The sequence below is a fragment of the Phymastichus coffea genome, unplaced genomic scaffold (assembly GCF_024137745.1).
Source record: "Phymastichus coffea isolate CEN01 unplaced genomic scaffold, Cenicafe_Pcof_1.1 PCOF00097, whole genome shotgun sequence".
Classification (NCBI taxonomy): domain Eukaryota; kingdom Metazoa; phylum Arthropoda; class Insecta; order Hymenoptera; family Eulophidae; genus Phymastichus; species Phymastichus coffea.
The window spans coordinates 164,295-180,131 of NW_026706908.1; the positions used below are offsets into that span (position 1 = coordinate 164,295).

The window sequence follows — 15,837 nt, forward strand, 5'->3', positions numbered from 1 at the left end:
GGAGTGTTGAAATAAATTCAATTAATCAAGCGTACGTTTTGCATTGGCTACACTGGAAGGATTTATATGTACGTACTACCCTTGAGCGCGATATTTTTATAGTTTTGTTATTTATGCCGCAAGCCATCAGCTTCTAACGTATAATGCACAAAAGTGATTCTGAAACAAGGAGCAGATCAATTCGTTGTTGTCAAATCGTTCCACGTGAAATTTGTTTCTTACGATCAGCGATGAAGCCGAGCTCGACAAAAATGCTCCTCCGTCATCGGTTATGAAAGCCCGAAGCGGCGACAAAAATAGTCGGTACAATGATAAAGGAATTCAAAGGAGGAACGCGCGTATCGAAAGCCCTGGCAACGTTCAATCGAACGTACACGGAAGCTCATGACGCGCGTGCCGAGATGTGTATGTATGACGGGAATGCGCTTGCCATATTTAACCGATAAAGTGTGTCTGCCGTTGACTTCTGTTTTTGGGGGTTGGGTATGTGTCTTTTCGATTCGTAAAAATGAATTTACGTGAATTCTATGAATCATCATAGTTGCCACCTTCGTCGTTTCCTTCGTCCGATATAACTTCATCGATTTTTAATCGAATCCTTGTTATTTTATTTGACCATTGTTCACGAATAGATGTAGCTTTTTCCTCTGGAGAACGAGGCACTTTTTTATAATCTTACTTGAGCTATATAAAAGCAAGTGAATTTGATGGAGCTTCGAGCGAAATGGAATTGTCATGATTCGCCGAGTCAATAAATCAAACACCAGCGACAACGTCACAAGTATAAAGGCGTCATATTCTGTCTTCCCCGCCCCGCAAAAAGCATCAATACAATCACTTGCTTTTAGGTTGAAGGCTTCCTCGCCGTAATCAATCACGGAAAAGCGATGCAAATTTCACTTGGTATTAAGACACTATTAGCCTGCCGACTAGGCTTTCAATTATTTAACACGCCTGCTCCGTTTAACCTTCCGCGATCGATCGCGAGGACGACGTTCAATTTCGCTTATTTACGTGATTGTATAATTCAGAGCAGCTTCTAATTTGGTTTTCTTTTTTCGGATACGGGATTCCGGAAATGAAAAGCGTTATCGGGATTTATGGCGTTTTGATATAATCTGAGTCATGCATGCTCCCTTGATTGGATTGATCTCGAGGAAGAAAATGCACGCAATGGATTTTGATAGCTTTTTCTTTTAATCTAAATGCGCTTACGTATATACAGCTTAAAATTTACGTATCATTTTTCGCGTAACAGTATCATTTTCACACGAGTACGAGACTTTTGATCTATGTAGGCTTGATGTAAGTTTTGCTAATTTCTATTGACCCGCCAGGCCTTGTCTCCTTTTTATCGGATTCATCGCTGTTATTTTCGTCAGACGTGCTGCCATTGTCCCTGCCCTGTTCCTGGTGCCTTTTCTCGTCTAAACTCGTAAAAGTATTCCTCTCTAGCCTCACGAGTTTGCCTCGTTTCGTTATCCTCCTTCAGTTCTTTCGGTAACAAGGCGTCGAAAACGGGAAACCACGCTTGAAACACAGCCTTCATGTTGCGGTCAAAGTGTCCTCGGTCGGGATCGTCGTGCATAGCTTTGATCTTACCGAACAAATTATTCACCAACTCATCGAATTCGCCTTTGTTCGTCGGTTTCTTCCATGGCTTTACGTCCTTGCCCAACGTACTTTTCTCATCTCCGAATGAGTTCATAAGCATTTGCTCCTGAATCGATCTTGTGTTACGATTATGGATGGCATCGCTCGTTTGTAGCTTACGCGTGATGTTCAACAATCTGTCGCTGGCTTCAATCTTCGACTCGATTGCTCTGATGCGCCATAACGCGTAGGACAGCAGTATTAAAACAGCCACATAGCTGACGATGCGTAACGCTCGACGAACCGTATGACTGGTTCCTCGGTAACGGTAGTCCTCGTACTCCGGTAGATCCAGTTTTATTAAGGGAGAGCTATGGTCACCTCTCTCGTAGTTATTACCTGCAATGAATACCAAATACCATTTAGGCTCATTCAACAAAGACAATATTTTTTCGTATGAGCCAATTATTTTTTTGCCTCGACGAATCCGGTAGCCACTTCGAGTAGCCGTTAGAACATAAGTATTATTTATACACGTCGAGCACGAGAACGTTTTCTTAATATCAGATTCTGTAATCTAGGCGCGGTTGCTTCACCAAATTTACGTAACGGCAGATTTTTCTTTCGATCCGCTATTCTCCACAACACCGTCGACGTGATTTAACAATAAATTCAAATGGCAAAGCTTTGACAAACGCACCGTACCGTTCAATAAATACTGTAGTCGAAATGGCAACTTACAATTACACTTCTCGTTGATCATCGTTCCTGTGCTACACTATTGCTGACGTCTCGGTCGCGCCGACCTTTTATCGACTCGCCAGTCGCGACTTTATTATCAGTATCTCCGAAGCTTCTCGCTAAATTTCTCAGTAATCTCTACTTGCGCTCGATGCCATGCGGCTGCTCGTATCACTGGCACGCTCGCACTTTAGCTGACATGAAAAATTACATCATTTGTGAATTTTCTCTGTTGCATTTCCTTACTCGACGTGTTGCGCAGCTGGGCACCATTTTATTATTGGAAACGTTGCTAACATCTAGAAATTGCATCCAAAGCAATGTTCCTTGCAAACATGAACAACCTTAGGTTTAATATTAGGCTAAATACTCGATTTACTTTTTAGTTTTACAAGATTCGCGAGAATAAATAATGAATCGGCGATCGAAGTCACACTTGTAAATCTCCAGCAACGTTCGTCATATCGCGCACCTCACTGTATATAGTTCGTTAGAGAGCACTCGAGTTCTTCGACCGCGTTAGCGTGCAGCGGCTACGAGTCGTCGTAATCCAGCGGGCTCTCGTGGTGCCCAACAACGCCCGAGCCGATGATTTTGTAATCGTAGTCGTCGGATTTCCTCTCGGACGGCTCTTCGATGTCGCGAATCCGCCAGAGCGCGTAGCCGAGCATCGCTATTAGGCTCATGATGAACACGGCCAAGATCAGTTTCGTGGGCGTACTGCAGGACTCGCCGTGACGTCTCTCCACCATTTTCGGCAGCCGCATAGCAATCGGCCGCAAACGACCGTCCTCCAGGGCTTTTCGCAACGAGCCTGAAACAAACTTGCCTTCTTCAGCGAGCTCGTTCCATTCGTGATTCACGCGCAAAGCGGCACATCACTTGGCGAGTTTTTGCCGATATCTTGCGCAAAAGGAACAAAGAAAAAAGCAGAACAATGTCTTTCAAGATACCTTGAACTCTATGCAAGCGATTTATTCCGAGAAAGAAAGAATGTTCGTGAAGCTAATTAATATACCTGGCTAAATTAAAACTTGAAATGCCGATCATAAATTAGCGACAGCCACGTTGCGATTAAGCTGAAAGCTAAAATTTGAATGTGTTGCGCGGCATGGCGGCTGGGAGAGAAAAAGTGTACTTGCGTTTCGACTAATGTGCTGGCGTAAGTACAATTATATGCAAATGTCTGCGGAGAAAACTGCATTATTCGTTTGGGTGCGACGTTAATACTCTTGGTTACGTGACATATTGTCGTTGCTTAGATGCCTAATGTAACGGCAGGCGTAGTAAAATATTTTTAACGAATTTTCGTTTACGCGATTCTTCGATCGAAATGGAATTCAAAATTAAAATGCTTGACAGCTCGGTCTCAGTCGCTTGACAGATATATAAAGCAAGCTTTGATTTTCGGAGTCGGTTAAATCAACAATAACAGGTTCTATTTTTAGACCGGCAGACAACAGAAACTTTTCCTCCAGCTGCATTATCTCTATTGTGATTGCTATTAAGAAATGCAACGGTGGTCGTTCAATCAATTGCAAGTGTTTTTTCGTCATAAATGCCGAGTGCGAGAGATTTCGAAGAGTGAGATAATCTCAATCAACGTCAAATTTGAAGCGCGATACAAACTACGATCCATTGAAAAATATTGAATTATTGTTATCATCGAGAATATGAAACTCAACTGTTTTATCATTCCTTTCAAACAATTCGTAAAAGTCGAAGCATTTCTGAACTGCGATGGAAACATTTTTTTTTTTCATTTCGTTACATCTACACGCATCGTTCTGTCATCCATTTTATGGTGGTTGCGAAACGCACGAGAAAGATACAAATCTCCTTAATGTTTCCTCTCGCGCAAAGAAAAAGAATCATGTGCAAACGACATACGTAATTGCGTAAGTAATTATGCGAACCATCAGTCATTATTCGCGTAGGAGAACAATTACCTCTACGTTTCCATATCTCTCAGGAGAACAATTCGAAAATGAAGATAAGTCTTCTATTCTTAGAGAATGCTATCCAAAAAGATGGAATGACAGATTGATTCACGTAAACTAAGTGGATTCCGAACGATTCTTTGCTCACCTCGTTCACGTTGCTTTTTCTGGAACTGCTGGAGCTCAAACATCGCGACTCGACTGAAAAGTAGTCCGCGAGATGTTCGCGACATCCCGTGATTTTTTCTTACTTCTATACTTTATCGCACGTACGACCAAGAAGATACGCCTTGCAAATAAATAATAAATCATTGCGTAACGAGGATACGAAAAATCGCAGTAGCATAAATGTATACGCGATAACATCGAATTTCCATATCATTTTCGTGCGTTTGTTTGCTTGTGGATTCATGCCAACCCGCGCTCAATGTTTTCTCTTCGACGAGCATTGTTGAACCTTTTTGTTTGCTGCTCTTTTTTCAACCTTCGTCCATATACATTGTATTTTGGCATTATCGTTTTCTTCGAATAAAAATCTTTTCAACAATGTTTTTTGACAGAATAAGATTATTTCAAGTACGAGTGGTGAGTAAAATGGACCTGTTCGATTGCGAGGCAATTTTTTAATTTGAAAATATAACCACTTGATAGCAAATTTTTAGGTAACTTTATGGTTGATTTACAATTTTAAATACATAATCATTTTTACTTGAATGTCTAGATTTGCGAGATTCATAAAAGATATTTTATTGAACACTTTATTTATTAAAAAAACTATCTTCGTTTTCATAAAAAATCAGAACTGCCCATCAAAATTTTATTATATGTACATATAATTATAATAATCCATATAAATTTTTGAAAAATTTATACTTCAAATAAGTTCTTTGATGTTATCCGAATGTGAATGCAAAATTAATAACGCGCTACGATAGAAAAAAAATTATCAGATCTCCGGCAAACATTATCGAATTTAACATTGCTTCAACCTTTGAACATCCTCCTTCGTCAAAAAAACGAAATCTGAAGCGTGACTGTTATTTGTACGTGAGAACGAAAAATTACCTTGAGAATCCCCGAATGCTTTTTTAGCTTTGTGATTCCTCGAAGCGATCTCATCCTCTTTCGTTAAAACGTCGTTTTTTTTCGGTTCATAAGTCACTTCGATATTATAAATAACCCGCTAACTGTAGTCTGCGTTACTTTCAATTATTTTTTCTTTTTTGTGGTTCGTTTGCGTATGAAATAGGTCTTCTTCCTTTTCTTTTTCTTTTTTTTTAGTAACCTTGAGCAGTGTTCGGCGGGAGTTTTATCTTTGACACGTGCGTGGGTTGATTATGATGAGCTGGTACGTCGAAATATTAGCTTATGCTTTTGTTACATAATTTTTTTGCGGACAGACAATAACAACAGAATTACAGATATATTTACAAACATGCTATTATTTTTATTAACATCTACTTGTGATGTATTAGCCTATACGAAGAATTGAAAAGGTTGTTTTCTATGAAAATGTACATAACAAATAATTTGACACTCCATCTATTTTATAATGAATTGTATAATGAAAGAATTATTTATCTCAACAGCGATTCTAAACGAAATCTGTTGAAAAAGTATAATATCATTCCGTTTCTTCCTCTTCCGATCTGTGTTCTTCAGTGAACGAAATAGTCGATGAAATCTGCACATCAGCATCATCAACAAACCTCGTATCGTTTTTTTTCCATTTATTCTTGTACTCATCAGCAATTCTCATATCAACATAAGCCAATTCATCTTCGCTCATGGCGTCGTTCCAGCGACACTGAATAAATTTCTCAAGCGGTACATCGTCCAGATAAGTGATATACTTGTCAAACACATCGTCACAGCGGATGTAGAGTTTGTGAAGTGGCTCGGTGTTCGACCATTTGTCGCCAAGGATGTGTGACAAACTGCCAATTCCACGGAGCTTTTGGCCGATTGTTATACCATGACGACGACACTCGTCAGCTAATGTGTTCGTGAGACCGGAACAGGATATTAGGTCCTCTGTAATGGTGTTACCCTCATTTTTGCATGTTTGGCTGGAAATTTCAATGTACAATGAGATAATTTATTTTTTCATCATTTGATTTTGAAGATGGCGCAAGCCATTACTTCGGATGTTTAACGAATGCGCGATATTTACAATTCAAAAGGCTATTATAAATTTGCTTATAAAATAAATCATTCATTCGTGCAAAAAAAGTATTCACATATGTATTTAGCTTGTCAAACAAAATCAATAACTGCGACGTAGAAGAACAACATTCGTAACAACGCTTGTCAAATATCTTTCAAAAAGAAAGTTAAAAAAAGAAACATTTCGCATTAAACTTCCTTTCCGCTCCGAACGGCGAGCCATGGACAATTTTTATCTCTAACACAGAAAAAAAAATACATTTGTGACAACTAGTTCATTTTCACGCTTAGCTGAAACCTCCATTCAAAAGAAAACAAAACAAAAATTACAAAAACGAAAATTAGTCCACAGCGGCGTAATTATGCAAATATGCATGCCTCACCTGTCTTGCAACTCGCCTTTTGTCGCATGCCTTTCGTTACACATGCTAATGTGAATTCTTTAGATGTAAGTTACTTACGGGTTAAAATAGAGCACACGCGTGAAAAAAATTCGAAATTTTTCTTTTATTTATTTTTATTTAAGAAGTAAGTTGATAGCTCGTGATATTAAGTGCATAATTCTATTTCGAGTGATTTCAAAAGTGTGCAGTTATATTTCGGATGAATAATTATAATTTGGTCGAAAGTACACTTAGCGCTCGATCTATGACTGAATTAATTCGAGTTTTTGATCGCTTGCATTCGAACTGTTACGAGCCAAATAAAAAAACAAAAAAACTCACTTGCCAGCAGCTCGAACAACTTAGCGAATTTCTTCTCCAACGTCATCCTGTCCTGCTTGTTTATCTTGCCAATCTCATCGCAAGCACGATAATCAATGATCAACCCCGTCGTAAAACTCCGAAGCTCCTCATTGAATACATCTTCACATTTTACGTACATATCGTCAACGTCGTTCTCTACACCCGGTAGCATATCACTGAGTTCGTTGTCGCGAGTTGTCGCTCCATTGCAAAGTTGCTGGTAGGTCAGTCCTTCGGAGCGGCATTGGTCGTAGGCGTACCAGGAAACACTGAGTGCGTCGTTTCCCACGGTTATTGGAATCAAGCGTCTGCAGCTTACATACCCACGGAGATCGCTGCTGCTACTTGCTCCACCTGGAGGACAGTTTTCACTTTGTTTGATAATTGTATTTGCGTTTTTCACAGAGCCAGTCTCGATCATGGATTTTTCGGTGGGAACTTACAAGATCTGCTGACGGTTTCGTTTTTACCGGTGGGTGACAACGACTAGCTAGCTAGGTTTGATTTTCGTACTTGACTATGCGCGTGACAAGCTTTCGCGTCGATTAAAATAGACACACTTTTTTAGCCAATCTGTACGCTTCGATTACTAAAGCTCGCGAATAAAAGTTTAGATACTTTCTACCGGAGAGGAAAATTCATGTTTTCTCAAAGCGCGTGACTTCTATAAATGACACGTTAAAAAAAATGCTGACGCATTTTCTCTTCGTCGATCGTGCCTTTTTTCCCTTCTCAATCGATCGGTCAATCAATCCAACAGGAAAAAGAAAGTTATTTACCGACGTTTAAATTATTCTTAAAGAAAACAATGGCAGCATACACCAATCTTATCCTTCCAATGCCGTACGTGACAGTACTATGGAAACAATGATTATCCTACGCACATTTTCTTGCATACACCCACCTCTGTACGCCATCAATTGTTCGGCGTACTTCTTCTCGATACCATCTCTAACCTCGCTGTAGACTCCCAATGTCGTCTGGCATTTAACAAAAGCGTCAATGAAGTTTTGGTACACATCCTCGTGTAATTTGGCATTGAAAATTCGATCGCAACCAAAGTTCAATTCGACTACTTCCTCCTCGACTGCCCATTTATCGTTATAGTGGAAGCGTAGGAAGCCCCTGCTCCATTGATCACCCGTTAGACCGTACTCGCGGCACAGTACACTTACGTGCTTCGCGGCGTTGCCACAAGATACTAAAGTCTGCTCGTCCACTGTTACTGATGAATTTCCTGAATTTTTCGAAAGTTTTACAATGATTTCAAGACTTTTTCAAACTTGAAAAAAGGTTCCGCTAATCAATCAAAGAACTGTTATAGCTGAGCAGCTTCTCGATCTTTCGTACGTTTATCCCTTCATTTTTTATCTATAATAGGCGATGGAATGAGATATTGAGTAACTGAAACGTACGCTAAGAAAATTACGTAAACTGCAGAAGTAGCGTTAAACTTTCAACAATGCAAATAGTTGACAAGCATGTAAAAATCGAGTAATTGTTTTACAATAGCTGTTTGATTTTATTACTGCGTCATTAGAATTACCCATTACGATTGCCGATAATTAGAATGATCGTTGTTTATACAAACGAGAAAAAGTTACGATTCTGAAATAAAATCTTACCATCTTTGTAAACCTGAATGATATAACCAAATCTCTCATCAATTTTGCTTTTCAAAAGGTCATTAATCGCATCTTGTTCGACGCAATTGACGTAACCCTCGAGCAAACTGGTGGTCAGCCTTGTCAAATTAGCCGCGAAAACGTCCTCGCAAGATACATAAAGCCCGGCGAAGTCATAGTTTTCGATGTCCTCGCGAAGGTCAGGCATCGCGCTGATCCGGTAAGCAAGCTAATCTAGCGTGACGCCGCGATGCCAACAGGCATCTAGAATCGTACCTACACCATACTGTGTAGAGTCGATCTGTAATAATTTCTCGGCGTGGGCGCAATTCACGTAGGTTTGAGCGTCGATGATGATCGGACTAATTGTGGTTTCAGCGTTGATGCTGAATGGTAAGATTGACAGGGTAACGAGGATTGGGTGGATCATCGTAGTTAGGAAGCTTTAAATAAAACTGGAATTGTGTAAGTTGTGTTTTATTTTTCAACTCTTTTTTTTTTAAGAGAAATGTATTTCTAGCTCTAAAACGTTTTACAATTTCGTCATGGCTTTTTATCGTTTATGTCTATGAACACATTTCTAAACCTGATTTCACGACACTTGAGTCAACAAGTTTGAGAGACTACTTGTTATCGAACGCGAGTTTCATGAATTTTTAAAAATATATATTCCCGACATGAAAAATTCAAAGCTGATGCGCCTCATTTTTACAAGAGCTATTTTGTTATTTTATCACTGCATTTCTTATTTTACGATACTCGATAAAGAGCATAGAAAAGAGCGAGCAAGAACAACAACAACATTCTGAATGTTCTCTCCCGCACATTTTTTTATCATCATCCGAAGGACAAAAAGGCATTTTAACATTCAAATGCGAACTGCACGAGTCAACATTACGAAACGCAATTTACACTGAACTGCATTCGCCGGTGACCAGCGTACACATATACAGCTTACCGAGGAAAAAATGTTAAGCAACTTGACGTCAACGTCGTTGAAATGTAAGACTCCCCAATTCTTGATTGCGCCGCCATAGCTCTTCCAAGCACTCAGTTTCGACACTCGAAAGCATAAATACTATGCTGCCGTGTGTACTCTGTTTCACTCATCCAAGTTGCAATAAAACAACTGATTTTCCAAAGAGATACCTTATCAATTGGTCATGTCTTATCGATACGTATATTATGTTAACAAAAAGATCACGTTTAATTTTGATTATGAAAGTTACATTAACGATCTCTCGTTTTCGAATTCAAGTGAAAAGATAGTTTGAAAGTGTAGAAAGCATGGATTTGCTGAAAGGTATGCTTGATAAGTTTAATGATGCATTAACTCTATCAGTTGTGCATGAGTTATCCACTTGATGGGGAAATGATTTCCATAATGTTAATAAAAATTTGCTTACATGATCAACTTTTAATCCCACATACCCTGATTGTCCGTGACATTTTTATTTTATTTTTTTACAAACTCGCGGCCGTTATTTATTGGCTGACTCATCAAAATTTAATAACACGACAATCACGATTCTTAATCATCAAAACAAAGGTGTAAGCACAATTCAATTTTTCTGAAAGGACGTGTACCGAAGAATGTGACTATTTTTAACGTATAATATAAACCTCCAGTTTAAAACTAATTTTAAATAATAAAAAAAAACATAACGTTTTGGAAGTTTCAGCGATTGCGATTGCTCTGGGAGTCCTTCAAGCTCAAACCTATTAGGATTATTCTTGTTTCTTTAAACTTGAAATTGCGATATTTTTGCGCGCTACGTGAGTCATCGTAATATAACGAGCCAGCAATCGCGTTCCTCAAGCAAGCGTAATAAAAAAAAAAACTTGGCATAAAATATAAGGAAAAGAAAGACAGTCAAAATTTAGATCGAAAAATATGATTTATTGGTTTTAAAAAATGAGTTTCACACGTAAAGAAATGCCCAATTGACTCAAAAAGAAAGAAAAAATAGTATTAATACGAAAGGGAAAAAATATATATCACTCTTTTCACAGTAAAACAGAAAAAAAAAATTTGATAACGTGCTCCCCTCCTCATCGACAATGTTTTCACTTTACATCGTGAATGGAATATACATAAATACGAAGAGCAAAGAAAGACGCATGAGAGGAAGAGGGAGTCTGAATCGATCGATATACAGATTATAAACCGCGATTATTCCATTCCGATAAATACAAATTAACTAACAGTAATAGCACATATCACAAATTAAGTTATCATTTTCGTCTCCCGCTTATTTTAAAGGAAAATGCTCATTAGAAAAAAAAAATACTCTTTGTTGTCAATTATTATTCGTAGCCCCAGTTAATCAACGTCAACATTAATTCTGGGTAGGCTCGGCTGGTGGCGACATATTCCAATTCTCTTCAACAGGATTGAGCTTGGTACTGCGCTGACGAACTTCCTCTTGTTGTTGATGTTGCTGCTGCTGTTGCTGTTGCTGTTGTTGTTGTGTTTGGGGTGGTTGTTGTTCAGCTACGTTAATCATGTGCATGGGTTCACCACCGTAATTGCTCACCGGGAGCATAGACTTCATCAGAGTTTCAGGAATGGGGAATGGGTGAATCGCACGAACTGGAATCTTGGTAATCTCAACATCACCTTCGTTGGATTCTTGTTGTTGTGGTGATTGTTGTTGAGGCAACAGAGTCTTCATAACGAGGTCCTGAAGTGGAATAGGCAGAGGATTGAACTTCTCTTGTTGTTGACTATCGCTATCTTGTTGCTGGTCATCAGGTTTCTCCATAGTGAGCGGCACAATTTCAATGTTTTTTGGTGACCCAGGTAGGATGGACTTCATAAGTTCATGAATTGGAATGGGGAATGGATTGAACGCGTTGATAGGCATCGACATTTTAGGAGCTTCAACTTCTTGGCTGGGTTCAGGTGACTCGTTTAATCTGATAACCTCAAAATTGGGTTGTTCACGAGGTTCCTGCATCTCCTTGCCGAATTCATCAGGAAGTGGTACCAATCTCACTTTGACACTCTGGATGGTGATCTTTGGCATATCCTCCTCGGAACTCTGCTCGGGTATTTGCTTGTTGTCGTTCAAGTGGAAGATCTTCATGTTTCCGGGTGGCAGCAGAGTCTTGAAAATATCGTTGATGGGTGGTGGCAACATCTGCTTGAGTCTCAAACTCATCTTCGGAGGCATCTCTTCTTCCATACTATTCTGCTGTGGTTGCTGTTGTTCAGGTCTTTCATTAAAATGGAACACTTTGAAGTTGCTGATCGGCGGTAACAAACTCTTCATCAGGATACTTTCGATGGGCAAAGGCAGTGGTCGATTGATCCTTTCCCTGTCGCTCTCATTCGGACGTACCGCAGGATTTAAGACCATCTTCTGATTGTCAGCTTCGTGAGGAGCATTGTTGCTAGCATCCTGCATTTTGTTAAACTCCAACACTGCGAAGTTATTATCTGGAGATAACAACTTCATCAGCACATTATGGATAAATTGATCTTCCATTGGCTGGTTACCAAAGATGTCGAAAGTTTCGACCAGAGGTTTGATCCATTCTTCGGGATCAGCAGGGTTAGGATGATTGGGGGCGTCGTTGAGGTCAGTTTGCTCCTTCGCATACTTGTTCTCGGATTTGGTCTCAACCTCGAGACCTTTACCAGCACCTTCAGAAGTTTTCTTCTCGGAGCTCAATGAGTTGGTCAACTTGTGATTTTGATTCTGCGATTCGGACAACTTCAAGTCATCACTATCGACGTTCTTCGAATTAATCGTGGCGACCAAGGGCTCAGCTCTTGCACCTCTCATCGAGGCTATTTCATCGTTCTTCTCATCTAAAATGAACTCGTCCAATTTGTACTTGATGAGCTTGACATCGTCATTGTTATCGTTAACAGCGGATTCCAGCTCCTGCATACGCCAATTAACGTAGGTCGTTGAGTATACTAAATTCTGCACCTTGAACAGGGTGACAATCGTCAAACCCAGAACGAGGAGAACACCCATGAGGATCACCGCTTTCGGAGCGGAACATCTTTTCTCACTGCGATGACTGGCCCATGCGAGGTCAACCGGCACTTCAACCTCCGTTGGTCCAGCTCCTGCTGCCGCACCTCCTGCAGCTTTCTCAGAATTGTCATTGTTCAAGGTTATTACCACCTTGCCTGGAACAACGCGAAAATCGCACGGTGTGGCACGTGATCATCTGGGTCATTCATGAGAAGAAAAAAGAAACGCGACGGCCTGGCACGCATTCGATAATTGCCTTATTGTCCGTGCACCCGTGGAAAATTTCGCTAAACGTTTTCTCGTACTGGCGATCGCTATGCAAAGAAGAAAGAGGAAACCTAACTGGCGCACGAGAAGAATGATAAATTTTTCGAACTAACAGTCTCGCTTTCGCGAGCGCGCGACACGTACTATGGTGTGAATGCTTTCACCTACACACACACACACTCACGCACGCGCGTGTGTATGCCTATACGCGAGTAATTGAGGCCTCCGAGCGCAATAACTTTTTGTTCTCTTCACTCGCGGTGCAAAAATTGAAATTTCCTATGCGATAGAGCTATAATACACTTTCTCCGACGGCGAGGCATAAAGAAACAGAGAAAAAACAATGTCGTTGTCCTCCCGCGCGGCTCATAGCCTTTCAATCTTTTTTTTCTTTTTATTCTTTTGCATAAGTCGAGAGATTTCCCAAGCACGGCGGCGATTTTTCTCCTGCATCTTGTTAAACTTCAGCACTCGCGCGGTGAGCAAATCTTACATAAGCTTCTCGCGGCGGCAACGGACTTTTCCAAGGATCTCGCTCTCTCTCTCTCTCTCTCTCTCTCTCTCTCTCTCTCTCTCACTGCCTAGATATACTTATAAGGCGGAACGCGAGAGCCTCGTTCCTCGCGAAGCGCGCTGTATTTTCGCGCGGAGACACGGCGGACCCCGAGAAAGAAGAAAATTGATCGAAGAAGCGAATTTGAGAGCAACAACTCACCGTTGCACGATTTCTTCCACGGTTCCTTCATCTTGGCTCAACAAGTGCTCGGGAGCTACTGACTGGGCGCCGCGCTCTCTGCCCGCGCTCTCTCGTCGTCACTCTTCGTCGGCGGGGGCCTCAAACAACACGACTAAGCCTGTATGCGCGTGTAATAACGGCCTCTTCGCGCGTCTGCGTGAGCGTGTGAGAGTTCGAAGCCAACAGCCGTGGCAGCACACCTTTCACTCTGCCTCTGTGTGCCTGTGTGTATGAGTGTATTTTTTTTTTCATTCACCCCACTCGAAAGCCGCAAGAGGTAGTCATGGTCGAGAAAGTTGCTGGGTCAGCTATAGACGATGCTTCGCTGAGAGTAGCTGCAGCTCTCTCTACGTACGTGTATGTATATCTCTTGACAACTTGTGTCCGTCTGATGGGATATTTTACAGCTCCTGATGATGATTACGGCCAAGTGGTGTGGGAAAGTAGCGGATTTTTAGTTTGCTAAGATTTCAGCTGTCGGTTTATTATATATAGTTTATTTATATATTTGGATTACTGTTATTTATAAATCTTTTGTTGCTCATTGATTAGATACTGTAAAATGACAAAATCGTGACAAGCCTGTCAAGGCGATTTTTAGTATTTGCGCGTATCGTCGATGGCGCAAGGCTAAAAAAATATTGTTGTAATTGCGTATTATACAGACGGTGAGAAAAAGGCTGATTCGTCGTGGCAAAGTGAACATAAGCCACTTTTCCTCGAGCGTATTTTTCCGATTTCAATAGGTAACAGTATATTATTTACAGCTGACAAAACAGTCACGAAAGCTAAAATAGGAATATTCCAATTAGAGAAAATGCGCGTGCACACGTGGATTTTCCCTGCTAGTCACAATTCAAAACAATAATATCTACTACGATAGTTTCTCGAGCAAGTCAGTTCGGATGTTTGCACGTATTTTGTTCTCGCGCGCGCGCGATTACGCAACGACTCCGTTTCATTCCGCTTTTTTTTTTCAGCGTTCGACCGCATCATTTTCACGCAGGACGACAACCTTCGGATGCGACAAAAATAAAAGGACATCAAACCTTGACGCGTATATACACGGCGATGCTGCACACGAACTGCTGTTCTTTTTTTATTTTATTTTTTTCACCGGCGCACGCAACTGGAGCGTATACAACTAATTTTTTTTTCCTTCGACCGCTCTCTCTCTCTCTCTCCCTTTTGTTCTTCACAATTGTCCGTGTCTTTTTCATTGATGTTTATTTGCACAATCGATTCGATAATAATGCCGTTGTTCGGTTGCGACACCCTCGCGCCGCAGTTACGCAAAAAAAAAAAAAAAACAATAATTATAAGCGGGGGTCCCTCGTCGATGAAAAATTTCGGCACGAAAGTAGGTACTCGCTCGTTGTCTTTTCCTTTTTCTCTCTCTCTCTCTTTCCTCAAAAAGCGGCGCGCGTCGAGCGCGTAACACACTGTTCAAACGAGTTCTCGTTCGACGACCGCCCAATGCATTTTCTCTTTGCGCTTACGCGCGCGCACACATGCGATAATTGTTTCTCTCCGCGCGCGCCACGTTTTTACTTTCGAAAAAAGATTATCCGCGCGCGAGAATCTCTCGCTGCGAGAAATGCATTCGGTAAGAACGAAAAAAAATAATAATAATTGCGTTTCGTAATGGGTGTAAGCTGATTCAATGTCGAGAGCGAGATCCGTCGCACCGAAATGTAGGCGCGTCCGAAAGTATTCTGCTGTTTTATTGTCAAAGGCCTGCGTCTCGCGCGTTATTTGAACAATTCTTATAGTATGGTGACTCAACGTCGCGCGCGTATTATTTTCTTATCGAATTACCGTACTTTTCCATTTCCTCCGCTACGAAAACGGCGATTTACACCTGTCTCATCTAGTTCCGCGGCGCGATATACAAATATAACTCATAGAAGAAAATGCCGTTTTTCATGATTCGTCGAGCTCGCGAGCGAACGCAACATTTCCATATTCTCGTACTGTATCGCCGTGCCGCTGCAGGTATTCTGCATATGGCTGGTGTGCGTTGTCCTTGTA

General features: G+C 40.8%; 3 protein-coding genes across 3 annotated transcripts; all 3 read right to left on the reverse strand.

The window, feature by feature from the left end:
- Positions 1–1,183: 1,183 nt before the first annotated feature.
- Positions 1,184–2,984, reverse strand: LOC131669826 (uncharacterized). Its single transcript, XM_058944992.1, has 2 exons — positions 2,335–2,984; positions 1,184–1,992 (listed from the first exon to the last, which is right to left on the reverse strand). The coding sequence occupies exons 1-2, from the start codon at positions 2,354–2,356 to the stop codon at positions 1,379–1,381; spliced, it is 636 nt and encodes a 211-aa protein (XP_058800975.1). The 5' UTR covers positions 2,357–2,984; the 3' UTR covers positions 1,184–1,378.
- A 2,017-nt stretch (positions 2,985–5,001) lies between these two features.
- Positions 5,002–9,241, reverse strand: LOC131669838 (uncharacterized). Its single transcript, XM_058945009.1, is given in 5 exon segments — positions 5,002–6,343; positions 6,824–6,839; positions 7,166–7,540; positions 8,091–8,423; positions 8,812–9,241. Coding segments are annotated over 5 exon segments (1,599 nt in total). The 3' UTR covers positions 5,002–5,898.
- A 37-nt stretch (positions 9,242–9,278) lies between these two features.
- Positions 9,279–13,949, reverse strand: LOC131669829 (putative uncharacterized protein DDB_G0271606). The gene is made up of 2 exons (XM_058944997.1): positions 13,786–13,949; positions 9,279–12,958 (listed from the first exon to the last, which is right to left on the reverse strand). Exons 1-2 carry the CDS (start codon positions 13,814–13,816, stop codon positions 11,151–11,153), a joined length of 1,839 nt encoding a protein of 612 aa, XP_058800980.1. The 5' UTR covers positions 13,817–13,949; the 3' UTR covers positions 9,279–11,150.
- Between the last annotated feature and the right edge of the window lie 1,888 nt (positions 13,950–15,837).